The 26660-nt window shown below is 37.7% G+C and overlaps 1 protein-coding gene across 1 annotated transcript in view; it reads left to right on the forward strand.

Moving 5' to 3' along the window:
• LOC113174926 (CUB and sushi domain-containing protein 1-like) overlaps positions 1 to 26660 on the forward strand; it is a 330106-nt gene that overhangs the window by 217336 nt on the left and 86110 nt on the right. Inside the window, exons 16-26 of the mRNA XM_026379140.1 lie at positions 2210 to 2331; positions 2453 to 2525; positions 3943 to 4081; positions 4608 to 4795; positions 4993 to 5181; positions 9454 to 9570; positions 9697 to 9912; positions 11464 to 11652; positions 13354 to 13523; positions 19685 to 19841; positions 23043 to 23234. Coding sequence (XP_026234925.1) covers positions 2210 to 2331; positions 2453 to 2525; positions 3943 to 4081; positions 4608 to 4795; positions 4993 to 5181; positions 9454 to 9570; positions 9697 to 9912; positions 11464 to 11652; positions 13354 to 13523; positions 19685 to 19841; positions 23043 to 23234 — 1752 coding nt within the window. The remainder of the gene's footprint in view (positions 1 to 2209; positions 2332 to 2452; positions 2526 to 3942; positions 4082 to 4607; positions 4796 to 4992; positions 5182 to 9453; positions 9571 to 9696; positions 9913 to 11463; positions 11653 to 13353; positions 13524 to 19684; positions 19842 to 23042; positions 23235 to 26660) is intronic.

The raw sequence follows: 26660 nt of genomic DNA on the forward strand, positions 1-26660 counted from the left end.
TTTCAGGTACTACCTTGAAGTATCTGCATAGGTACAGTTGCATCTTCATATAAAATGTATGAAGTATGTGTAATTTATAAGGGCTATCCAGACTTGCATATAAATACAAAAAGTGACTCAGGTGAAAGTTTGTTTACTTTACACTGACCAAAAATAAAATAAGAAGAAGAATACATGACCCACTTAACAATTATCATCTGCTGACATTGACTAGTTCTGCTCAACTGATCTGTTTTTATGTATTATTCTAGTGTAAGACATAAATTATTATGTCTTCATTGTTCACTTTAAACCAACCACTGCAGTGATTCTTCCATGCGGTTTTGCATCAAAATGACCTTGTCCCTGTTTTCTCGGGAGACGATATTTGACAAGACCTAAATGTGTTTTTGTCTATTAAGACAAAAGTCCCATCTCTATTCCTAAAACAGCTGTTTTCACCTCAACCGTAACACAAATGAAGGGTTTGATGCACATTTAGAATAAAAATAATGCCACCTAAGTCCTTTTTTTTTTAAAACTCTGAAGCATTTCTAAAAGTAAAAGTGTACAAATACAGAAATTCTCTTTATCCTCCCCTTCCCCTTTCCTGCTTATATTATGCAGTATTCTTAAAGAAAGACAAAGGTTAAACTTAATTCATATAGTTTTATAGTGGTAAAACTTTTAGAGCATTTAATTTGAATGTCTGATCGAATAAATTCTACACTTGGACTTAAGAAAGATCAGGCATCTTTGTGCTGTTTCAGTAATTTGGTCTATTAACATTTTAATGCATATATGAATATCAATGTGTGTTGCTGTGGGTATATCGGTATCTATTTATATGAATAATGTCAGAAACTCAAATATCAACTTTGAGACTGCAGTCTGTGCAGTTATGTGCTAAGTGCAGTGCATCGGAATCCAAAGAAAATAATAAATGTTATTAATTTCTGACTTCATAGTCATGGTAAATGGTAATGCTTTATAGTATATGGGAACTTTGTCTTAAGATGTTCTTTATGTAATGGCACCTATAATTATTCCACAAATAGTTTTTTCTTTCTGCAGCATTACTTGTTTCATTTGACACCACTAGGAAATTTAACCAGTATTAAAGTGATTCTGTTCCAGTAAGTCACATTGTTTATGGACTGTGATATTGCTGTGATAGGCAGAGCCCAATTGCAGCACAGTGTGTTTCCAACATGGTGTGAACATGTAATAAAATTTAAACTTACAATCTCTTCACCCCACCTTTTAAAACTCACATTTTTGCCTGTGCAAAACTACACTTTCACAGTGTGCTTGCTTTAAGATAAATCCCTTTGACAAAAAAAGTTTGACATTTATTTATTTATCTTTCTTTCTGTCTCAACTCTATTACTGTTATTTTTTACCTTATTTTCTTTTCTGTTCAATCCATCATGCTGATCTCCGGCTTTCACTCGGATTTAGATTTCCTTTCTGGTTTGCTTTTTCATTCAGACACAATCTTGTCTCACACACACTCAGATCACATTCTCAAGTATTACAGCCAGACTTGTTTTTTTTTACTCGTGGCTTTTTCTCTCTTTTTCCTACTGAGTTTACACATAAAATTGTATTTTTTGTGTGTGTATTGTCATTTTGTGTGCACCCATTGTGTACTGTATGCAGCATGTGTGTATTTGTGTCCTTCGGCTTATGTTTTTTGACATACTGCTCGTTCTACGTATGTTCGCGTAGTTCACATTTCTTCTTACTCTCGCCTCTCTTACTTCTGCCTCTCCCTGCACTCATTTCCTCTCCATCAGTAGCTAATCAACCTGAGACATATCCAATCACTGGGTGTATGCTCTATCAGGATCAGGTTAATCTCTGGAATGGGGATAATATAAGCTAAACATGACAGGGTTGAATCCATGTGTAGATAATTCCATTCCCATATTTCCATATCAGTGGAGATGTCACATTCACTGACAGTAACACCACAATGGTGTTCTGTTGTTAAATCAATTTAGGTGTAGAAATAAATTGATTAAACAGGGAACACTGTTTAAATTAGTATAGATATGCACACATATGCTGAACTACTCTTAACAAGTCTCTCTACTATGGCGTTTGCCTTCAGTGTTAATTTGATCTTTTTCTGTCACACTTTGTCTGTGCTTATTCAGTTTTTTTATTTGTTTTTATATTTATATGCTCTTATTTGAACTTTTATCATGTTGTTTTCTCTCTTTAGCTTTTGGTCAGAATGAATGTCATGACCCAGGAGTTCCTGTCAATGGTCAAAGATATGGTGACCAGTTTCAGCTAGGCAGCTCTGTAGCTTTTCGCTGTGATCAAGGATTTATAAGGACACAGGTAAAAATCACACAACAATTTAAAACTAATTGTACCGTTAAAATGTTTTATCATTATCATTAGAATTCATAATTGTATGGTAATACAAGTTACAAGCCTTTTATTTTTGTCATATTACCAGGGGTCAGATCAGGTCACATGCATCATTCAGGAGGGAAATGTTGTTTGGTCTGCAGCTGTACCTCGCTGTGAAGGTAACACAAACACACACACACACTCACAAACACACACACACACACACTGCATGAATGGGTAATCATTCAAAAGTGTTCCACTTGCCAGAATAGTAACATGACAAAGCATTCAACTATGTGGCTCTTGCTGTGCAGCTTATGTAAGTGTGCTTACGCACCTTAGAAATGGTATAAATTTCTTCTTCTAATTGCTTTAGCCTCCAGTCTCCCCAGACTTATTCAGCCTGTTAGCACACATCTTTCTCGCTCTTAACAATAATCTTAAATGACACAAGTTCTGCTGAAACTCATTCAGGGAGAAACATTCATTAAATGCAAACTCTAATATATAGAGATGTATTCGCAATGTGCAGATAAGCTTATATGTGGAAGTAATAATAAAAGGACAGTGAATGTGTTATTTCAGCACTTTATGAAGGCAACCACTGGTCTATGAATATTTGTCTATTTTATATATCTTCCATCTTGATTGTATTGTTTAAATGACATTATCAAATGTTGCCTTTTGTTAATAAAGGGGATGGAGAAGACGATATAGTTGTCATCTTATTAAATATAGGGTATGGAAAAACATTATCCCTCTTGTTAGACAGGAAGGATAATTATGTTTTACTTCTAGAGTGACTGCAGCATGCTGATATAGTTCAGCCAGAGTGGGTAAAAGAAAGTACGAGAGTGATTTTCTCTCTTTTTTTTTTTAGCTTGCTTAAAGTTGGGAGTTATGAGAGCAATCAAAAGGGTGAAGGTATCAGCTACTTGAGCACAGAAGAAATGTTAAGAGTGAGAAAAATAAGCCATTACAAATTATATATTGTAGGAAGAACAGCGGATAATATGCAGATCATGAACTCAAGGTCTAAATGTTTTTTCTTGTACATGATATTCTGCATGGTACCATTTGCAAGACTCAAAAATAAAATAAAAATACAGCTAATATAACATCACCAAGTGCTCCAGTACTATATTTTTTAATAACATAAATTCTAGGCTCAACGAAAGCCAATTCTTGCATTTTAATGTGCCGTAAGTGAGATTTTGTGACTGTTTTGCTATAAATCAGTGTCACAATGTGCCAGCATTTCTGCCTGCAGCCTTCTGAGATGCAGGGAAATGAGGAGCTATTTTTTGGCCTCATTTGACACATAAACATACTTGATTTCACCCCTCATGCTATAATTATTTAACTGTTTTTCATACATGAGCAACTCACAAATGTTTACTGTAGAACAAGATTGGCACAGAATAATTTCTGAAGGTAAATGTTTATGTATGATATCTAGAAATTCAGAACGGATTAGGGAGCTTAAATAAATTGAGCAGATGATGAATGTGCTAACTCAATGAAATATGAGCACACATAGGAAAAAATGATTAATTTTTTTTCTGTCTATGGTTGTGTGTCTTTATTTCCCTGTAGCTCCATGTGGAGGCCATCTCACAGCTCCTACTGGTGTTCTGCTGTCTCCTGGTTGGCCCTCTTTTTATAAAGATTCTCTGAGCTGCCAGTGGGTGATTGAATCGCAAGCAGACCATGCTGTGAAGATACACTTTGACAGGTAGATTGTTTGGGTTGTGGAAGGATGTTTGTCAGGTTTGTTACCATTATACAACAAGTGTTACTCAGGCAATTAGTCAGATTGTTGTGCATTAGTCATGCAGTCAGTCAGCAAGTACAATGTTTAGTCTTTCAGAGGCATTATAAGTTAGTCAGATATGAATGTAGCTGATGAGTGTCTGTTTCAGTAAATGATTAATGTTAGCTTTTTGCACATTGTTTCTGTAAGCAAACCACAAGCAGATGCAGCGTAGCCTGAAATTGCTTTGGCTGAAATTTGCCTTTTTTGGGAAGTAATGTAAAGGCCAAGTTATCTTCATCTCTTAAGAAGCATTTCATCGGGTATGATTGAGCATAAGCATTTCAAGCAAATTTCGAGGGTGCAGGGGTATTAATTGTTTATTTACATGGTGGGTTATTTTTTAGATTGTCTGTTGTTGTAAAGTTTGTCAGTGATTTCTGCAGCTTGTTTTTCAACCATCACATCAGGTTTTTGTGAATCCTTTTCCTCTTTTGTGTTCATCTAGGTTCCAGACTGAGGTCAACTATGACACATTGGAAATCAGGGATGGCCCGTCAGCCTCCTCTCCCCTGATTGGCGAATACCACGGCACCCAAGCACCTCATTTCCTGATTTCCACATCCAACTTCCTTTTCCTGTTATTCACTACAGACAACAGCCGCTCTGCAGCAGGCTTCAGCATCAGATATGAAAGCAAGTGTGATTGACTTACTGATAGAAATGTGTAGACACACTCTGAATTGCTTACAGGCACCCAGAGCATATAGAGCAACCAAGTATGTTCTCAGTGTTCTCTTAGGACAAATGAGCTTAAAAAGGTGTAATTACCCAAACACACAGACATTCACCCTCTTGACTCTATATTTGTGCTTATGTGATGTGATTCCTAGGTGTGAAAATGGAGTCAGACTCTTGTCTCGATCCTGGTATCCCAGTCAATGGTCGTCGCCATGGCAGCAGCTTTTCAATTGGCTCCCGTGTCTCATTTACATGTGACCCAGGATACACACTAAGTGATCAGGAGCCAATTGTTTGTGAGCAGAATCATCAGTGGAGTCATGCTCTGCCCAGTTGTGATGGTAAGAATCTTTCTTTCGTTTTTTCCGTCTTGTTGAAACCTTTATTACCATATACTGTACAGTTTAGTACCATTCACATGCTGGAATGTAGGACACAGTTAGCTTTCAGGTCTATGAACGTAAGAAACGGTGACAATTTAGCCATAAATGAAAAGTCAAAGTCAGGAACACCTCTGTCAGGAAAGCAGAAAATAAATTGGAAATTTCCTGTTCAAACTGGCACAGCAGGTACATGTTGTCACCTTATTCTTTTCTCAGAGGGCAAAGTCTTTTTTCCCCTGAGAAGCTGGAAACAAAACACTAAAGAAACGAGGTTTATCGAAAACTATACTGAATCATGTGCTTGGCAAATGAAAATGATGAAATTCATGATCTGAATTTAATCTTCAACAAAAAGCAGTGCAATTGATGATGTAAGCTTTAGAGATTATGTAGACAGTGACTACATTTATTTAGTACTTTCTTCAGATCCATTTGTCCTTCCTTCATCAGTACAGTCCCTCCTTATTAGTGCAAAGATGCAGTTTGAAGGCTCTGCCAGCTGACATTGGATCTGTATACCCTCGGATGGTCTGCATGTCTGTGAAAGAAGGAGTTGAAGGAAAGATATACAGGCACAAGGAAAACATGCAAACTTCACTTAAAGACCTAGTTAAACTGTTTTGGAATCCCAATCCTCTTTACTGTGAATGTATAATGTTACACCGTACTGCAGTCAACTGTGAATGATGAAACTCTCGAGAAACCATTACCAATAAACTTTGCTTGGTAAAAAAAGTGTAATGCATTAGAAACATAGACTATATTTTGAATTGTGGTGAGTGTTAAATGGATTACATCATACATGTGCAGCTGCAGAACCACAATATCCAGGGAGTAATAGGGAGAACAGTTGAGTGAGGTAAGTTCCTGCAGAGACAACAGCAATTTTGTCCATACTGGGACATTAAACAGTATTCCCAGCATTTTTCCATTTCACTAGGAGCAACTGGCAGCCGTAGCGTTAATTGTGCCATCAGTCCCCACAGAGTACACATTACCACAATGGTCTAAGCTAGGCATCCAACCTCAGTGAAATTATGCAAGTCAATAGGCACTACTGAAACAGATGCTCTGTGGCCACTCGTGGGCCTTTTCCATTCAGTGTTTCCCCCAGCTCATGCTATCATGGGTGATGAATACACAGTATTCGATTCGATCTGGCTATTGAAAAGAACCTAATTTTAAAAAGCCAAAGTCAGGATGTCTCAACTTGGTAGTGAGTTCATACCGAGGCAATCTATCTCACAGTATCAGTCACATAACATAAGCAGTTTTTAACGGCCACTGTGACATTTTCAATTTTCAGCCAAGCATGCCATTTCACCAGACTGCTGTCACATTATAAGACACCATTTCAGAATGGCATGTTTTCTGAAACTGTGTGTAAGGCTTGACTAAAATTTATTGTGTTGTACTTTGCATTTAGAGCAGATCATAGAACCCCAGTTGCATGTTAGGTAGGTTTTAACATAACAGATTTTTTTAAAAATAAATAAATATACCTTTACTTTACTACCTATTGACAGTTTCCAGCTCTTTTGATTTTCATGTTTTAGATCTAACAGAGGAAATGCTAACAAAAACTCGTGCAAATAAAGAAACAGAGCCTGGATATCTCTCATTAATTTATAGGAGAAAGGAAATCATCTTCAAAAACTCCCTCTGCCATACTTAAAGCAATTCATGTGCACACATGCACACGTTAGTGACAATGATCTTATTTACAGTATCGTCTCAGAGGCACAGTTAACATTTCAACAGGAAAAGCCAAAGCTCCTTCTACCTCCAGAGACACTACAGTTCATAGCCACCAAAGTTCATCATGTTGACAACATTGCATATAAAAAAAAACAAAGCGGCATAATGTCCTCCTGCGGCTTGGAGAGACCATTCCCTCTCAGCAACACCACAACGCCTGCTGAACCTACACCGCTCATCTTTTTCCTGCAGGTCAGCTAAATTACCAAACAGATAAAAGAGCAGCCAGTGTTCTGGTTTATGTGTCAGGGAGAATATTGAAGACTCACATTGACATTTTAAAGTTTGTGGGTCGTGCCAAGATAACAACTTGTTAGAAGTGACCAAAGTCACTGTAATACTTTTGGTAAAAATGGCATCCTTTAAGACAGAGTTAATTAAATTTCGAGTAATGAAAACGCAGGAGAATTAGAAATTTAGTTGAAATAAGTATAACGTCTTTATGTATTTCTCCTTTCCCTGAAAAACAAGCTATATCAGCTTAGCGTTATGCTTCTGCTTTCGTAAGTCACTGATTTAATTCTAAAATTTGTGATAAATTCATGTCTTTTTTTTTTCATGTATTATTCTTTCCCTTTTCTTCATTGTTGTACGTCTCACACCTTCTCACTCACATACGTTAACAGTCTGTCTATTCACACACAAATCATTGATAAACTGAAGCATAGACTTATACAAGAGATGCAGACATGCACAAGGATTGTTTAGTCAGTGTCCTAGTTTTAGCTGACTCTTAGGGGAGTCAGCTAAAACTATGGGAGTGAAAAAATACTGGCAGTGGTTACCACAATGTACACAAGTCAGCTAGTCAGAAAGACAGAGGGGAGAGAATCTGTTGTCACAGCTGCTCAGCTCAACTTCAGCTAGGTAGAAATATGCTATAGAATGAAAGGCAGGGAAGGACATCGACAGAAATCAGGAAGGAGAAGTGTAGAAACTGTATATAAACTCACTGGATTAACTTCAGCATGAAGAAATTAGAATAAAAAAATAAGAGAAGCCGCCACATCTGTCTTCATAAAGTCAAAATAATAAATAGTTGTACAAACCTTTTCACCAAAGAATCATCAGTGTTTATTTTAGGAGCTAAAATGGACTTTTGTGCACTGAAATATATATAAACCTTCAACGATCAGACAGGAGGGACATTAACAGTGATGAAAACATTTTATTGCCTAATTTAGTTTATCGTCTGGGATGTGTTTGTTTCATAGCTAAAAAAAACATGCCAGTCAAACACCTTGAAACACTTTAATTGAATTAAATTTAACTGAAAAGTGCTGAATAGAATTGAAAGGAATGGAGGCACAGTGAGAGAGAAACAAAGAGTCAATATCTTATCTTAGTTTAACAGTCTCTAATGCACCGCAAGTCCTCTTCTGCTCTATATTACGTTTCTATTGTATTTTCTGTTCTGCTCTATTCCAAATGAATAGAGCAGAATATTCCAGTTCTATGTCTGTGGTTTAGCTCTGTGTAGAGTCTAAGTGTCTGATAACATGCACAACGTAATCACTCAGTTTTTGTCAGCAAACCGCTGACTCTCATTATCATGTTTTCATGTTTTCTCTCTTCTCCTCTAAGCTCTGCCCTTTTCCTTTATTCAAAGCATATGTCACTCCACTGTTAATATATCTGCACTGGTTTCCGCTTACTGCCTGCTTAAAGTTCACACACACCTTCTTCTGCATAGTGGTCACCTCAAGAGTACCTTCATACCTGGGCACCCTTATCCAGGTGCACAGTCCCATTCACCCACTGGTAGTCACTACATGACACAGCAAAAGATCCCAAGCAAAGCTGTTGAGCTCCCCTTCAATGGTGGAAGGAACTGTGTACCTCTGCATCCTCAGTAGCCGCACTGCCAACATATAAAACTCCTCTGAACTTAAAAACAACACTAAACAAAACTTTTCCTCCCTATCTTGCATTTGCATCATAGAAAACGGAAACATTTCTTCTCATGGCACTTTGCTTTTAGTGTGTTTCTCCTTTGCTTTTGCTTTTGAATTTACTTACTTTGGATTAAGTGTCTTGGTTTGTTTGTGAGCATTGATGCTTATAGCTTAAATGAGATATAACCTCCCATTATATGGAAAACTTATCTGACCTCCTCTTTTAATTTTAGGAAATAAGTCATTTTGTTATCATTTAGTTTTCAAAGTACAGAAACATCGTTGTGTATCCTTCTATTAATCCTATTTTAAACTGTTTTTGCATGAAGGACATATTAGCACCATCCAGTCCACTCACTTGCAATTCCAGTGCTTGAGATTCAAAAAAGCCAGATGTGGTTTAATTTTCAGTTCATTAAAACGTTAAGAGTGGTCACTTAGAGAGAGAAATTGTATTATTGTGTGGTGCCTACTCAACAATTGTTCGATCTTGTCTTAAGCTCAGTGCAGAAGGTCGTGTACACCTGCAAAGCAGACATTTCATCTCCTTCTCTACTTGTCTTTTTTTTTTCTTTAGCTCTTTGTGGAGGCTATGTTTATGGTAAAACAGGAACAATTCTGTCTCCTGGCTTTCCTGACTTCTACCCTAATTCTCTCAACTGTACTTGGACTATAGAGGTGTCTCATGGGAAAGGTAAGAAAAACTTTCTTCTTCTGCTGCTGCCATTCGTGTGCATCTCTGACTAATTTGATGTCTTTTACTGTGTATCTGTACCGCCATTCATCCATCTGTCTGTTTTTTCACCCATGGATTTTCCAGGAGTCCATCTGGTTTTCCACACTTTCCACCTGGAGGAAAACCACGACTACCTGTCCATCACAGAGGATGGGAGTTTCCAGGCGCCGGTAGCACGACTCACTGGCTCAGTGCTGCCTCCTAGTGTCAAAGCAGGATTGTTTGGGAACTTTAGTGCTCAACTACGATTTATATCAGATTTTTCCATGAGTTATGAAGGCTTTAATATCACTTTTTCAGGTAAGACTCTGGGACGAGGTTAGATAGATATTATCTGCATTTTAACCAGACAGGGACCTACGTGTTTAGGCAGATTGAACAGATATCCTATCCTTCTGTTAACATGGTGCAGTTTATTGTTGTGCCTGACAAATAACGGTGAGCACCTTTTTAGCACGTAGAACCTAAAAACAATGCCACAGACATTAAAATATAATAGCATGGTATAATAAAATATATAAAATATAAAATATAATAATGGTACAGCATTAAGATACTGTACCATTAGCCTTGCTGGGGACGTTCTCCACCACTGTGTGTATGATGGTTGTGGAGTTTTGCATGCTCTTTATTGGAGGTAGTTCCTCAAATGTACCATTCCAAACTAATCATTTAGTCTTTCACCTTGTAGTCTTTTCACCTTGGTGGGGGACCTGCTGGTACCTCACAGTTGTTTTTTCCCAACAGTTACAAGGGGCAGCATCAAGTCACTTAGACACTTGAGCATTTAATGCATATGTGAGATTTATGATTTATCTTTTCAAACGTAATATTTTGGTTTCACAAGAGAAAAGACTTCAATGATGAAGACAAACTGGATGTTTTGGTAAATGTACATCTGGTTAACTACTCCACTTCCCCTGAAGGGTAGCAACAGCTGGTTCACTGAGCTTTTCTATGGCACCCTCTGGGACTGTTTCCCATGTAGGAAATGAGACGATGCTCAATGGGGCTGCCGAACTCACTGTTTATTTACGCTAATGACCTAATGTCTGAAATCAAATATATAAAAAAACATTGGTCCATGGGATTTAAAGGTAACTGTCACATCAAATGACAAGAATTTGACTTTCCTTTAGTACAGATTAACTTTTCCTGATCCAGTCTTGTTTGCAGTTCAAAGTGCCCTGTCAACAGTTTTGACAATTGGGGTGGGGGGGTGCTTTTTCGGGTCAGTTTGTATCCTGTGGGGAAGTAACAAAGTTGTTGCAGTAACAAAGGTTGGTCACTATGTACAATTGGCTTCACAGCAAAGCACGGTTCCTGCAGAAAAGAATCCATTCAGTCCAATATAATTTGCAAAGTCTAAATCTGACTTCAGATTTATCAGCACAGGTGTCGTGCTGCCTTCAGATGCTGCACAGCTTTGAAACTTTGCACCTCTCCATCAGCAGCTATTTCAGTTTACACAACTGTGTCCTCTTCCTCCTAATTTTTGTGGCTTATCGTTCTGAACAAATTCAGTTTTTGGAACATCTCTTTGAAGTCTTAATACTTTTTACTACCATTTGTTTGAGCGCCAGAAAATAAATTTCATGTCCATTTCTGAAGTATGGTTCATTTACACGTGACGTTTTGTAGAAACATGCACATTAAAGTTAATAGTTTAATTAATTCTCAAATGTTTGACTTCTTGATTTATTCTCAACATTTTGACTTTAGGTTTAAAGATGTCATTTCTTTCTGTTTATCTTTCGTTACTCGGTTTTGGTTAACTGAATGCTAATCGCAGTTTCTGCAGATTTTGCCAACAACAATCAAAAATGTTATTTATTTGTCATGAATGTACAGAGTACGACTTAGAGCCGTGTGAAGATCCTGGCGTACCGGCTTTCAGCAGGAGGATGGGGTTCAGATTTCGAGTCGGCGATTCGCTGGCTTTTTCTTGTTTCCATGGCTACCGACTGGAGGGAGACGGCAAGATCACTTGTCTGGGAGGAGGCAGGCGGGTCTGGAGCAACACACTACCACGATGTATCGGTAAGAAGTCAAAAATAGGAAATATTTGATACTGCATAGTTTATATAAAACACAAACTAAGTTTGTTTTTTTCTTTTAAAGTAGTGTTTAAACCTACCTACCTTAGCGATTACAGTCTGTACCACAGTTTTTTCTTTCAACAATTTCAACAATTATACTGTTTATACTGTAACAACACTTTAAAAATATTTCTGCCTTCAGTATTAACGGCTTTGGGATGATTTGTCATTTCTAAATATAACTGGTCTCTTATTCACCAGTGGAATGGGGCTATGGTTAAACCATGAGAATTTTCCTGGTCGAAATCCACCAGTATTTTATTGCTGACTCAATGGCAATTTAAACTATTTCTGTTATTTAAATAGTAGAGTGTTGGTTTTATTTGGATGTTATCATGTTGTTAACTCGCTGGCATTTGATGAGCATCCGTGTTTCTTTGATACCGCTGCTGTTAATTTATGAGAGTTTGGCTGTTGACTGCTGGTAATCAAGCTCCCAAAAGCAGGCAGAAACTGCTACAGTAGCATTATCTTTCAAGAGATCAGGCCTGACTGGGATGAAACTGAGCAACAGCAGCTGGCAGTGTGCACTGGGTACATCTCTCTCCCTCGCTTTCTTTCCGAATGTCCCTCTCTTTAGCTCTGTTTCTAACCTTCTAACTGTTTCTCCTCCTCTCCCTCTGTTAGGCAGTCCTTGGGCAGATAATTAGGGCATTAGCAGCTTTATGAAAAGTGTTAATGCTGTGTCTTTTGTTACTCCCCTTTTCCCTTTTCTAATTTCTCTCTGCATATTTTCAAAAGGCTCTTGTCTGTCTTGGTTCATCTGCTATCTTCTCTTCTTTTCTTCCTCTTCCAGCTCTCTCTGCATCCCTTTCTTCTCCCTTTCTTCTCTGCTTTGCTCCCTCACTACCCCTCTTTAGTGCTGTCTTTACTTTCAAAAGAATTTCTGAGTCATTGCTGGTAGCATTCTTGAATATATGTTCCTTATATCATATTATGATCAGCTTTAAAAAGCTACAGAACATTTACATAAATGTTGTTTTGAATGTGAAATTTGTTCAGATTTTATAAACACGACATCTTTTTTCTGTAATTCCATATTGTTCCACGCCGCCTTCTCTCTTGTCTATCTCATTACTTGCATTTCCTCTTTCTCCCTTCCAAGTAGTGGTGGTCCTTCTTAGTGGGAGTTAAAAGCCTGCTCGACTCGCTCCTTTTCTTCTATCCTCATTTACATATGACAAAACCCTATTTGCACAAAGTACCACTTATTTGAATTCGTAAAGTTTGATAGGCACTGCACCTGCTAGATAATTCTATATAATTTCTGAGAAGCCCTTTTTTTCTAACAAACTAATCCAGACTTGCTTTTACGCAATGATTTTAATTTTTCCCTTTTTAATCTTTTGTAGTTTGTTTAATTGCTTTGCTTTTTGATGTGTTTTGTTGTCCCTTATGCTTGTCTCTACAGCCTCATTTGAAGTAAATTTCAAACAAGTGCTTTTAATCTGTGTTATACTGTATGGTTTATTATTATCATCATCATTACTGTCATGTTTGCTTAGTTGAAAAAGAGTTTTGCACTTTTCTCATCTTTTTACACAACAAGGCAGCACATATATTCTGACTTCTAAAAGATAATAAAGTTGAATTGCTGTGATTTTGAGCCGATGTTCCTGTCTCCTTTACTCTCTTGCTGTAGCTGAGTGTGGAGCCTCGTCACTAGGACCAGAAGGAATTCTCCTTTCTCCAAACTTCCCTTCGAACTATGATAACAACCATGAGTGCATCTATCGTATCACTACCGAAAAGGGCAAAGGAATCAGGCTGAAAGCTGAGAGTTTTCTTTTGCAAGATGGAGACTATCTCAAGGTATGTGGGCACACAAACACACACACACACACACACACACACACACACAAATACAACAATCCCAATCAGGTTGTACAACATCCTTGAATGCATAATTTATTTGCAGATTTAGACACTGAATGTACTTGAATCTGCAATGTACATATGCTTGGACTGATTATCAGTGTTTGATTTGTAAGATTGGTGTGATGGTATTCAAGCATTCATCAGAAGCACTGCACAATGATGGAACAATTCTGAAACTTCACTAAATAAAATTGGGGAAGTTTCTATCCTTTAATTACTTCCTCTTGTTGTTTGATACAAATGTAAAAATGATCTTAAATGAGAATTTAAGTACATTTCATGTCTACACTGCTGAACCCAAAAATCCCTTAACACAATCATCAAATCCCACCCAAACCATGCACAGCTGGTCCAATTAACATGTCAGGGTATGTATTGTCCCTAATTATATTAGGTGTGCAAGAATAAGGTCGAAGTAACATGAACAAGAAGTTAGTGTATCAAGTATGTAGTTAAATTGTATAAGCAAGGTTTTCAGTAGCTGTTAGATGTTTTAAACATTGTTGTAAGAAGCAATAACATCCCTGCAGGGGTTTATTACCCATGTTCTCTATTAGTGCTAATGGTGCTCCTGCTGCAGTGGCTATCCACGGCTGAATGAATACATGGGAAACAAAGGTACAAAAGGATCAATTGTGCTTCTGTGAACCCTCTAACGAACCTTCTATGGTGTATTATTGGTGCATTTGAAGGCTAACTTTAGTTTTGATGCTCACACAATAGCTATACAACAAAATACAGTAGAAAAGTAGAATAGAAATGTATTACCCATGTTCTGTCGTTGTTATTAATAGACTTTGTATTGACTGATTCTTACAACATCAGCTGTAATTGGGTGAGATGTGTTTCACCTAAATACATTGGAAGAAGATACAAAGCTGGTCTGGAGTATGTTATTTAGGATTGTCACAATGTATGTAAGGAATTCATAAAAAGGTTTTATATATGACATACATGTACACCTCTGACTACAAAAAGAATTACAGATGCTCCCAAGGTTAATAATTCCTAATAAGTCCCTTCTTGGGTACAAGTGCCTATTTTAGCGTCAGAAGCAGCTGTGTGAACTGTTCCACAGTCTTGATGCTGTCAAATAGACATCATCTGAAACTATTCAAAGTCTCTTAGGTCGGTATTAGGCTTGAGGGCATTGTTAAGCTAGCATGTGGTTATAATGTTTTATCAGTATTACACTGAAAGTATTGGCTACGTCCGTCCATGATTAGATTGTAATAACAATCTGTAATAACACTGACTTTTAGCACTGCTTAATATTATTGTAAAAATATTTACAATATGAATATTGCTTATATATTCAGTCAGTCAAGGTCAGTGTCTGTGTGATTCTGCAGAAGGATGAAAACACCATGACTGGATGACTGTACTGTGGCTTTTGTGCCTGTTTTTTGGGCAACAGCAGTGACACATTCTTAGCAGACACAGTTGTAACAGACTGGAGTCAACGTTTCTGTCTTGTCTGCAGTGCAGAGGTGCTGAGGAACTAGAATTACACGGTACATTTACTCAAGTACTGCATGTGGGAGAGGAGAAAATTTACAACTTTGAAACTACAATTATTTTACATCTTACCTTACTAGTTAATTTTGAAGATGTAGATAATAAATTATGATTTATTATTATGGAGCTGTCAGCACCTAATGTTATCAGCACCATTGTTACAGGCTTATTTTACTTGCGCACCACTTTACACACTGGAGTAAGAAGAACTTTGACCTTATTTATTTTATTAATTTATAAAATTTTTCTTTGTCATAATCTTCACTCTTGAGAATTAGTCCAACAAATATGGACTACACTTAATGCTTTCATGCTATCAAAAGCGTCAAATTCAATACTTTTCTAAATGTGTTATATTGTTTTTCTTTGTCTAGCTGTACCTAGTTCAGGGCTATGCAGTACCTCTACTTGAGTAAAGAATTTGGAGTGGTACTTCTACATCTAGTAGAGTATTTTTATTTCAGACATGCACTTTTACTTAAATATCGAGTTTGCTCATTCCTCATTGCATATGCAGGGGAGTGCAAAGGGAGAAAATAATAGACGAAGGCACATTAACTAAAGGTGATTGTGATTTTGTGATCATGAGACTTGGTTCTAGGCAGAAAATACACTGGATGTGTTTATTGCCTCCAAATTATAAGGCAGTGAACATAATGTACTGTATAATATCATACTTTTTTTTTAGAATAATAGTAACTTTTTTTTAGGTGAAGTCAAACATAAAATATTTTGTAATTATGATCTTTTCTGTGCTTGGTGAACTATCACCTCTGAAGTGCGCCTGTGAGTGCTCCTTCACTCAGTGTGCATTTTAGAGGTTCAGTATCAGGCGCAGGAGCTGGAGCATAATGAGCTGGCACCTTACTAAATCACACACTGAATACACACAAGTTGCAGTTACGAACTCAGAAAACTGCAGACACATTTGTGCAAAGCTGTTTTCTTAGTAAATCTAGCCCTTGATCTTTTTCCAATTATGATTGTCTTTTTCACAAGGCATTTGACATAATATTTACTATAATAAATTGATTCCTTATCCGAAAGTAACATGAACAGAGGAGTAGAATACAGAGATTGACTAGAGATCACACAAGTTAATGAGTACATATTGGTTTCTAACATAACAATCAAAAACCAATAGGAGGCGTCAAGATTGATTAAGTGTAACAGTGTTGGATTTTTGGCTGCAGTTTAAATACTTGATGTCAGATAATGAATAATGTTTTAAATTAAATGCAACGTAACTCTTGGTTTGCAGTTATTCCCTCGCCATGTTGTAATATAGTGATACTGTTACTGATGCAGAATGTGTGTTGTGTTTACAGACAGAACAGTACAAAATGCTATGAAAACATTCAACACACATTTGATCATGTTAGATATACATGATAATTAATAGCTGTGTTACTGAACACATTGGAGTTAGTTGATTGTTGTGCTGCACACACAGCTGGAAAGATTAAATGCAAACAGTTTGGCTAAGCATCTCATTTTTCAAAATGCCTAATGTGAGAAAAATGCTAATGCTTTGACAAAATATAATCTTTTGAATGTGCACAGCTAGCAGTTTTACTTGTTTTTTGGGAAACGTACAAAAAAAGGGAAAAGCTCTGTTTTTTACAGAGGCGTTAGAATAAAGTCATATTTCAGCCTAAACGTATTACGACAGGGACAGGAAACGTGTTTTCCAACTGTTCTCGTTCAACCCACTGCTGATTACCTGGATCAGTGTGTATAGTCAATCACAAGCTGAAAGATTCCAATTTACTGTCTTTTCCTATTTAATCCTCATCTGAGATGGTGTCTTCTAGCTTCTGATTGACTGAACACACTTGATCCAAAGGCCTTTGAGAAGCGCCACCCCTTCATTAGAGTACCGAATAAAGACATTTAGAATTTCTATGGCGCGACCAACATCTCTAAAGAGGCATGTCATAATGCCAATTCTTCCAGCAATACCCTCTGACCACAAAGTACTCTAAGGCGTCCTATTATGCAATCAAAGTACAAAGTGTATATCCCAGCCTATATACTCCTTAACTTAACACTGCCAGAGTCGGATTGATCAAAAAGGAATCCAACAGACTTTCTTATATGTAAGCAGATGGGTAAAAAAGCAGTGTGTTATGGTATCAGCTATTTAAGGTGGTATAGATGGCTATGAGGGCAATGACTAAAGAAATGTGCAACATGTCTGTTAATAAGTTAACCAAATAATGAGCAGTAACATGGTGCAAACTATAATGAACTGGAAGGAGAGCCCCAAAGTGCCACTTTGGCTAGCAATTAGCATGCCACTCCTCAGGCTAACGGTTATGGAGCTAATGCCTGTTACTGCAGCTGAACACAAACCATTTGTTTGACAGTTCCAGGAAGCTTCAGGCTAAAATCTCCTGTAACATACGAACCGCTTCATTACAATTAATTTGCTGTTGGCTACGTTTTCGCCTTGGCACTGTTAAAGAAAAGGCTAATCAAGCTCAGTTCGCCTAAAATGTTCTCTAATACAGTGCTTGACCTGAAGGAGAGAAAAGAGGGTGAGAAAGAAACAAAGTGGTGCTGTGCGGGGATTGTTATGAAAATAGAGGTGGTAGGAGAGCAAGAGAGAAAGTCAGAGAGAAGAGGGGTGGCAGATGGTGACATGTTGATTTATGAGCTGCAGGGCTTTGCAATAACCATACTGAGTTTTACTGAAACGGAGAGAAAGCTGGGGAGAAAGATGGCGAGAAACAGAAGCAAGAAAGAAGAGACAGGCATCAAGATATAAAAATGAGGGGGGATACTGACAGGGAGATGTAGGGATGGGGAAACGGGGAAGGAAATTGAACTGAAGGAGGGGGAAAAATTTAGATTTGGTGATACCTCTCTTGTTTTTATATTTTTCAACTTTTGCTCGTTTTCACTCTGTCCTTTTCCATGTCATCCTAGATGCATTGACATTTTCCATCACAACAGCACACTTTATGATATAGCTCCCACTTTGGCTTGCTGTAGAGATTTCTCCACACTAGTACATTCCCTTAACCTTTTTTCTTTTGCATTCCTGCCACTTGCAGACACCTGCAATCTGTGTAAATGTTACAGGAGACCATATATACACATGAGCAGGTCTTATTAATGACACTTGATCTAATTCTTTCCCCCCTAAAACTCAATAAAGAAACCCAATTTAACAAATGAGATATACAAATTTATTTATTGCTTTTTTTTTATTTTGATCTTGAAATATCTGTGTGGATCCTCTAGGTTTATCAGTTCATTTGAAGAGGATTGATCAGCCCTCTAGCTGGACTTATTTGTTACACTGTGTAATTTGTGTGACGTTGAGCTTAAATTTCTCATGTTGCCACCTTGCAAAGATGTTTATGGCAGCCATTACTTCACCATCAGCATCTCCTTGTCTCGCAGCTCTCATTTGAAATAAATTACTTCCAGCTGCCAGTTAACAGGTTGACACCATAATACAAATGATGAGAAACTAATTTGTTAGGAGACCAAAAAGTAAGATTGAAATGCAACATCTTTGTCAATTCTGTAATTTTTACATATGACAATAAGAAATGATAATCCACAAAGGAAATGCAAGATAAAACAAGATTAGTCCTGTCCAGTAAGTGGACAGGACTAATCTTTTTTTATTTGGTTGTAATCTAGTTGCCCCTTTCTTCATTTTTTACTCTCCTGATATTTCCACCTCCTCTAATATGCAAGGCAGCTGTTCAAACCAAGTCACGCACTCAGACACTGACTTGCTGTTTTTATTTAACAGTAGAGAACATGCATACTGAGGCTTTTACTGATGATTTCAGGAAACGCACCGTATTACTCATTAATGTTTTCCTCTGTTAAAATGAATCCATTATAGCAGCAGCATTTTTTGAAATACAAACAATAATCATAAACACTCATCACAGCTGGAGAGCTCCTATACTGTGAATAAGCTACTTCTTATTTTGCAATGAGGGCTGCAATATCCCTGCTGCCAATGAACAAATTAAAGTGATACTTGAATCAGCTACTTCCTGCAGGTACCAGACAAAGATTAAACTGCAAAATTCAGAGTAGCCACCAGTTTTAATCATGGCAAACAATATTACCAGTTGGATAACCAGTTTATTTTCCCATCATGAACCTCTTCAACAATTTTGTTTATTTGCTTTCTAGAATTGTTGCCTCTAATGTTGGTTTGGCATGGGTTAACATAAAAAGGGAGGATTCAGCAGTTCTTGTGACCTCAGCAACTTTCATATCACATTTGAGCCAATATCTTTGTGGTGCTTCACAAGATCCATGCTGAGGCAAGGCTTTTCCCTGAGGCTCCGTGAAGCTACACTTGCATTGTTTGGTGTCATTGTCTGTTGAAGATTAATACAGGTAGTATCATTTTCCTCTCGACATTAAATGCCATCCCTGTTTTTCATACCAGGTCAGCAGCTTAGTATACTCATGTCTCATATGATATTCTCATTCATTAAACTGGTGAACATGCACACTCCTAAACCTACAAAACCACACCAACTGGTTTTACTGAACTTGTGTTTTTATTTGTGTTGTGATCTTGTTTTGATTGACAGGTATATGATGGAGAGAACACCTCATCTCGTCTCCTTGGCAATTTCACACGTGATAGTATGATGGGCCATGTCATCAATAGTACATCCAATCACTTATGGCTGGAGTTCAACAGCAATGCTTCTGGAACCAATCAGGGCTTCCGCCTCACATACACAAGTGAGTCATCTTTGAGAAATTTCAACTTTGGATGAACTGATTATGAAGTGGGCAGCAACACAGATTGTTTTTCTTGTATATTTACTTCTGCAACCCTAGTTTGTGATCTTCTAGAGTGTCTCAGCATGCTCTCACACAGTAATTTCTTAAAATATGAGTTGCTCATCACAAAGGTCCTTGTAAGCAGATGTTTTAGTTGAAACTAGAGTGTTAGTGATTGTGTTAGATTGCCCTCATGAATATATCCTGACTCTGTCCTGTGCCTCAGTGAAGTGATTCTGAAGTGCCACAGAACAATATAGGTATCATGTACCACAAAACTCTTGAGACTAGTCTTCCTCTGTCACAAAATTACCAGGGAGCTTTCTTTTACTTCTGACTGCTGAAAAGAGACCAACAATCAGTTTTTGAAGCAATTTCTAATGAAGGTGGAACCCAAAGTGAAACTGAAGTTTAGCAAACATACAGAGTATAGGGTCACATGTGAGTAGATCCCATCCCGATCCTGTTCCCAGTTCTTTTGTTTGTTTTGGTTTGGTTTGTAGGCAATTAAGTAATGTTCATTTGATGTTCTCGCTCTCTTCTCATTAGGACTGAGGAGCCAGAACAATGCAGACTATAACATTTTTAGTTTTACTTTAATGCTACAATGGCAAACCACTTAAACATGTTGGCAACTTAGAGTAAAATAGAGGATACCCAGCTATACTTATCTGTGAAACCAGAAGAAAGTAATCAAATAATCAAAATTCTAAGCATGCTTAAAAGACCTGGATGTCCTCCAATTTCCTTCTCCTAAATTCAGCCAAGACAGAAGATATGAGATGTGATGTGTAATCATATTCTTACCTTAGATGGCATAACATTGGCCCTTAAGTAACACTGTGAGGAATATCAGTTATCTTTAACCAGGATATCTCCTTTACATCATACAGAAAATAAATATCCACCTGAGGAATATTGGTAAAATTAGGAACATCCTGTCTCAAAGTGATGCTGGAAAACTAGTCCATGCATTTGTTACTTCTAGACTAGACTTTTGTAATTCACCATTAACAGGATGCCCCAACAACTGCTTATCCAAAATAGTTATACTAGTAATAATAGTATCCATAATAGTTAACACTTCTCCTCAAATATAAAGCACTTGTTTTTTTGTTGCTGTCTGTTGTTTATTTCCATCTCCTCTTTCCACTCATCCCAACCGGTCAAGGCAGATGGTCACCCACCCTCAGCCTAAAGGAGTCCTCTTCAATGTCGCCCAGTGCTTGCTCAAGTGGGGTTGTTGGGTTTTCTATATAAATCTGTATATAGTTATAATCTGTAAGGTTTTAAACCTTAGAGATAAACCAATGAGTCCAGTCCTTCCACTCATGTTAACTTTTTCCCCTCCTCTCCCAGTCACATGATTAATAGTCAAATTGAGCCTCTAATATAGATATAAAAATTAGCACATAATTGCTTGTAACAACTGCCCACACCGTGCTCGCTCGCTCTCTTGCTCACACATAGACACACACCTTAATGCCTTTAAAGAAAGTCTGTTAAGAAGGCAGGACCAGCTGCTGTGTAAGTCAAAGAGGCTATTAGACAAGCATTTGTCTGCATGTCATTAAAAGAAGGTGTGAAAGTGACACATCTGGAGTGGAGGAGTGGCTGCACAGAAGGGATGGGTAGACGTAAGATGGTATACGTATACTAGATGGATTCTCTGTATGTCAGGTAAACCATTAAACAGCCGTTAATCTGCAAGGCATTTAAATGAAGAAGGTGACACCTTCTGCAAAGTTCTCCTACAATAGCTGAGCTGCAGTATATGTGAGAGACTGACTGAAGAATCTTATCAAGAAAGGCAGGAGTGGTTTATGGTTATGCAGGGTCTGCAACTGAGTAAAACGGCTTTAATAGTATTTGGTGTTAGTGGCTGTTTTAATGGTGTAATAGGAATTTAAACATCTGTTCAATATGGTAATAAGAACAGAAGCAGGATGGGACTGTTAGTGAAATTGACACAGGACGGGATTGACAGTTATAGGTGTTCCTCACAAAGCTGCAGCCGCAGCTCACTTAAAAAGTTGCAGAGTGTGTAAAAGATGTTATTGTTATGTTTATGGAAGAATAAAGTGTGATTGGACGATGAGTACATTCTCTATTGTGTCCAGAAATAAAAGGTAACAGGTGTTGTTTTATATCTATCACTCAACAGACAAGAGTGTTGGTTCGTCCAAACAGATAATATAACAGCACTCTCTGCCAAAAAACATTACACATTTTTACTGAGAAAAGCTCAAATTATTATTTATGGAATTTGAAATATCCATTTTTAATTTTACTTAAATTTTTTACTGCTTTGAAAAGACTAAAGGACCACTGTAGTATCTGTTTTGACATGACTAGGATTATAGACAATACATGTTATCCTGTGTTTAGTGTATTTTGTGTTTGCAGTGTGATTTCTAAATTCATTACCATGTGTAAAAGTTATTTTAAATCTGTAGTATATCTTCGATTAGATCATGATTTACTACGTTGTAATGACATAAGTTGACTGCATACTGTACTACAGTAGATATAAAGCCAAACTTTGCTTAAACAGTTTACAACAGTGACTGCAACTCTGTGTATGATCTGAGGGAGGATGTTTAGTTCAGAAGCTGATCAGAGATGATAACATGTTTTTGTTTATTCATCTGTCGTAGAAACTGAAAACTTTCTTTTTTATTGGTTATCTTCTAAATGCACAGATCTCTCTAGCAGTGTGCTCGTTCAAGTGTGTAAGATATTTGTTTGTGTGGGATATGAAATTATCATTTGATGCTTTACTGCAGCTTTATACACTAACGTTTTCACATTTTTTCAGTCCATAAATATAAGTGCTTTCAGAAAAGGAAGCAGCCTGGACATTTTAAGTACAATAGGAACAAACGAGAGGAATCTGTAGAAATATCCATTAGCTTCCAATACACCTGCCAGAATAGTATTTGTGTATTTGAGTAGACAACAAAGAGTTTTAAACTTCCTGCAGCAGGTAGTGAGATTCAGGAGAAGAATGTATGACCTTGTGTGCTCTTGTCCAAAACTGCTCTGAATCACCCTGTTCATTTATTCAATGTTGTCTGCATGGACAGGATAACCTTCAACATTCAAAGAAGCTAATCTGTATGTGTGTGTGCACCTGTGTCTGTGTTTCTCTCTGTCTAGGTTTCGACCTAATACGCTGCGAGGAACCAGGTGTCCCTAGTTATGGCTATAAGATCCAGGATGACGGTCATTATGCCAATACTTTTGTTTTGTACTCCTGCAATCCTGGATACAGTCTCCATGGCAGCAGTACACTGACATGTCTTAGCGGGGACCGGCGTGTCTGGGATAAACCTCTTCCTTCCTGTATCGGTTAGTATGCCAACATGCATAGTGCATGCATGGGTACTATGAAAGTCAAGAAATCAGAACTATAAAGTCTGATTTATTAGTTAGTGGGATTTTGACTTGATCATCACACTCAGTGACAAATATGGCAGGAAGAAGGAGCAGCTTGTTTGCTTGTGTCTTCTGAGCTCCAGCAAGAGCAATATAATAAAAAAGATACGGCAAAAAAAGAGAGTGACTGAACTGTTCAAGTCCATACAGGTGAATACTTGAAAAAATGGCATGGGAACCGATTCAACACTCAGTGGGAAATGGTCATAGTGGAGTAAAAGCTGCCCTAGCCTATCCATCAAACTGTGCACACAAGACTATCTGGGATTGGACAGCAGGATGTCACCAGGCATGAGATTTTAGTGCACCAGGTGTCAGTGTATTTTAAGGATGCATAGTTAAGTTGCAAAAATAGGGGATGAGTGTTTGAACTTTGATAAATTTATAATGTAAGCCAGACTACTTTCTTGTACCCTGAAGGTCCGCACGGTATTTTATGCCAAGGACTTTGACAGAAGCCTTAGCTTTCTGTTCTATTCTCAGCGTGCACAATAAATAGAATATTCTATCAGGAGAGACCTTTTACAGATGCCAGAAAGTGATGTGATGTAAAAACAATATTGACTCATCTGGAACTGTTGCTTTTTGAATAAATTTAAGATGAAATAAAACCACCCTTAGGTATCACGCCATTCAAGAGCTTAGTGTTTCTTTTCAAATAGACACAGATGTTACTGATAACCCCCATTTGGATTTCATCTACAGTACTTATTGTACTTATGTTACAACCCAAAATTGATGACTGCATCCTGTCTTACTTACTCCCATATCAACTGTGATAGGATGACTAATTCTAATAAACGATTCTGGGGATCGGAGTCCTATTTTAAATTTCAGATACATGACTAAGTCTTCAGAGAGCTAAGAGGAGTGATGACAAAAGTAACGATTTGACTATGAGAACTGCCAGAAATTATAATGCAATAACCAACTATCACGTGACTGCGCCCACAAAATCAGGTTTTATGTCTCAGATAGTGAAAATGTCAAAAATAAATGTTTCTCATTTGGCATATCTGGAATGTATTCGAATATTTCCCTGGTTGTGAGGGAGATGAGCTGCCAGGGGGCAGATTTTGCTTTAGTTGCCACTTGGCAGCCCTTAATTAGGCTGGACAGCAGTGTGCCAAACGATTCATTTGCTTTGACATGCTTTTTTTCCCTTTTGCTTGTGAACGTGTGAAAGTTGCTTGTGTTTTAGATAAGCATGTACAGCTGACCATTCTGATTCCTTATTATCATTCCACAACCATCAGAAAAGCATGTTGTTTATATTGTTTCTAGCTAGCTTTGAAATCCCTAAAGCAAATGACAATTTCTGAAGTCTATAATTCCTGCTAGTCCATAAATATTTTGTGGCTTTGCATATTTTACAAATTAAAGCACTTTCCATGTAAGTATTTCTACCTTTCTGGGTAGATGTGGGCACTTGGCACTTGTTCCTTTGGAATTCCCTGCTGCAGTGCCAAACCTACAAAGAAAGTATGCGCATAGGTGTGTGTGTGTGTGTGTGTGTGTGCTGAATGTATTTATGTGGGTGTATGAATATGGCCGGATGTGTGTAAATCAGTGTGTCCCTGTGTACCTCTGCAGTCAGTCATCAATCTGATGCTGTTCTCTCGCTGCTTTATTTGTGGTAAGCCAGCAACCAGGGGACAGTACCTGCTGGCAGAGCCCTGGGCTAACTACCTCTGTAGCTACCTTTGTGTCTTTCTCCTTTGTCTTTCTGTTGAGACATTTGTCTTTCTGCCTCTCTGACTGTCTTCCTCCCTGTCTGTCTGGCTCTGTCCCATATCTGTGTTCTACTATGGAGATGGCTTTGCCTCTGGCTGTTTCTATACCGCCTTTCTCTCTTTCTCTACTACACTGAGTCAAACAGAACGGTGGTCTACCTCTGTGGGATTCTCTTCGTCAGTCTGTGTTTTTCTATTCATTCAGTAAACCTGTCCGTCTTCCACTCTATATGTGTATACCTATTATTCTCTTTCTTTTTCTGTCCTGGGAAATAAGACTTGTCACTGGTCCTGGTTTACTAAATAACTCATTTGTCTTTCTTCACTCTTGGCGTGTCATGCTTTCCTATGTCTACCTGCTTTTCATTATAAAACCTTGCACAGTAGTTACCTTTCATCCTATGTTTTCTATCAACACTGATTGAAACACATTGTTGATCTGTGTGCTTGCCCAACTGAATAAGTGTTTTGAAGTATTTTTCTGGCCTTGTGTGTAACTGTGCGGTTATCTGCTACCCCCATTTGTTTTTGTGTTTATCTGTAAATGTGCATTTTAGTTCATTCTGCCTATTGTGATGCAACAGCAGTATTTGTCATGGTATTGTAGATTACAGAGCTGTGTTAATGGTGTTCTCATGCAAACACTATGTACAAATATTGCCTTCTCTATAGAAAACTGCATTCTAATCAGCAGAGATCTGCTGGCTCAGTGGGCTACCATGTGTACCGTTCACTACCATGATGAGTTAAAACACTTTCCTCCCCTTCCTGCTATCTTCCTAATCCTCACCCCTGAAAACAATATAAAAATAACACATGAATAGCCTTTTGTGCATTAAACTGGATTTTTTTCCTTAAACTTTGAACACTGTGGGGAGTTCCTTAAGTAAAAAACAGTCATTAAAGATATTCACTAACCTTGAAACTGTACACCAGTAATGTGGATAATTCAAGATTGATTTGTGATTGAAGCCTTTCTCATTTAACTCCGCATTCACTCCTCAGAGTAATTTAAAGCAAAGTAGATGAGCCGCATCTCATATAGATGATCTGAAAGATCAGAAATGATGTCATTGTATTGGGAACTGACGCCATTACCAATCCCAAAAGTTTGACCCTGCCTGGCAACTTACAGTCCCTAAAATGACCTAAATGACGAGCATAAATACATTTTCTAAGAAAGTCACGAGAAAAGAAGCACAGTCAGCTGGAATCAGAGCAAAACAGATGCTAAACTCTGATCCTTTAGCACCTTCAGCAGCCACGTGTTTATATATACAGTGTAAGGCTTTAGAAACGTTCTAAATATACCTGTATTGAGGTTCATAGTTTCTCTTCATAGACAGAAAATAATAATTTACTAACAAAGCTGATTAGTAAATTATTAAAACTCATTGTCGTTTAAAGGTGTGCACGTTGCTGTATAAAAGATAAATCCAAACATATTTTTCCCCACTGAGATTATTCAGTACCATCCACATCAGCCTGATTCATGCAGATCTCCTCAGATATTATACCAGCATTACAATGTGGCCCCATTTGACCCAAATGAGTAAAATGAACCCGGTCCAACTCAGGTCACTGGCCTTATAATTGAGTGAAGCCC

Source organism: Anabas testudineus, chromosome 3 (genome assembly GCF_900324465.2).
Source record: "Anabas testudineus chromosome 3, fAnaTes1.2, whole genome shotgun sequence".
Taxonomy (NCBI): domain Eukaryota; kingdom Metazoa; phylum Chordata; class Actinopteri; order Anabantiformes; family Anabantidae; genus Anabas; species Anabas testudineus.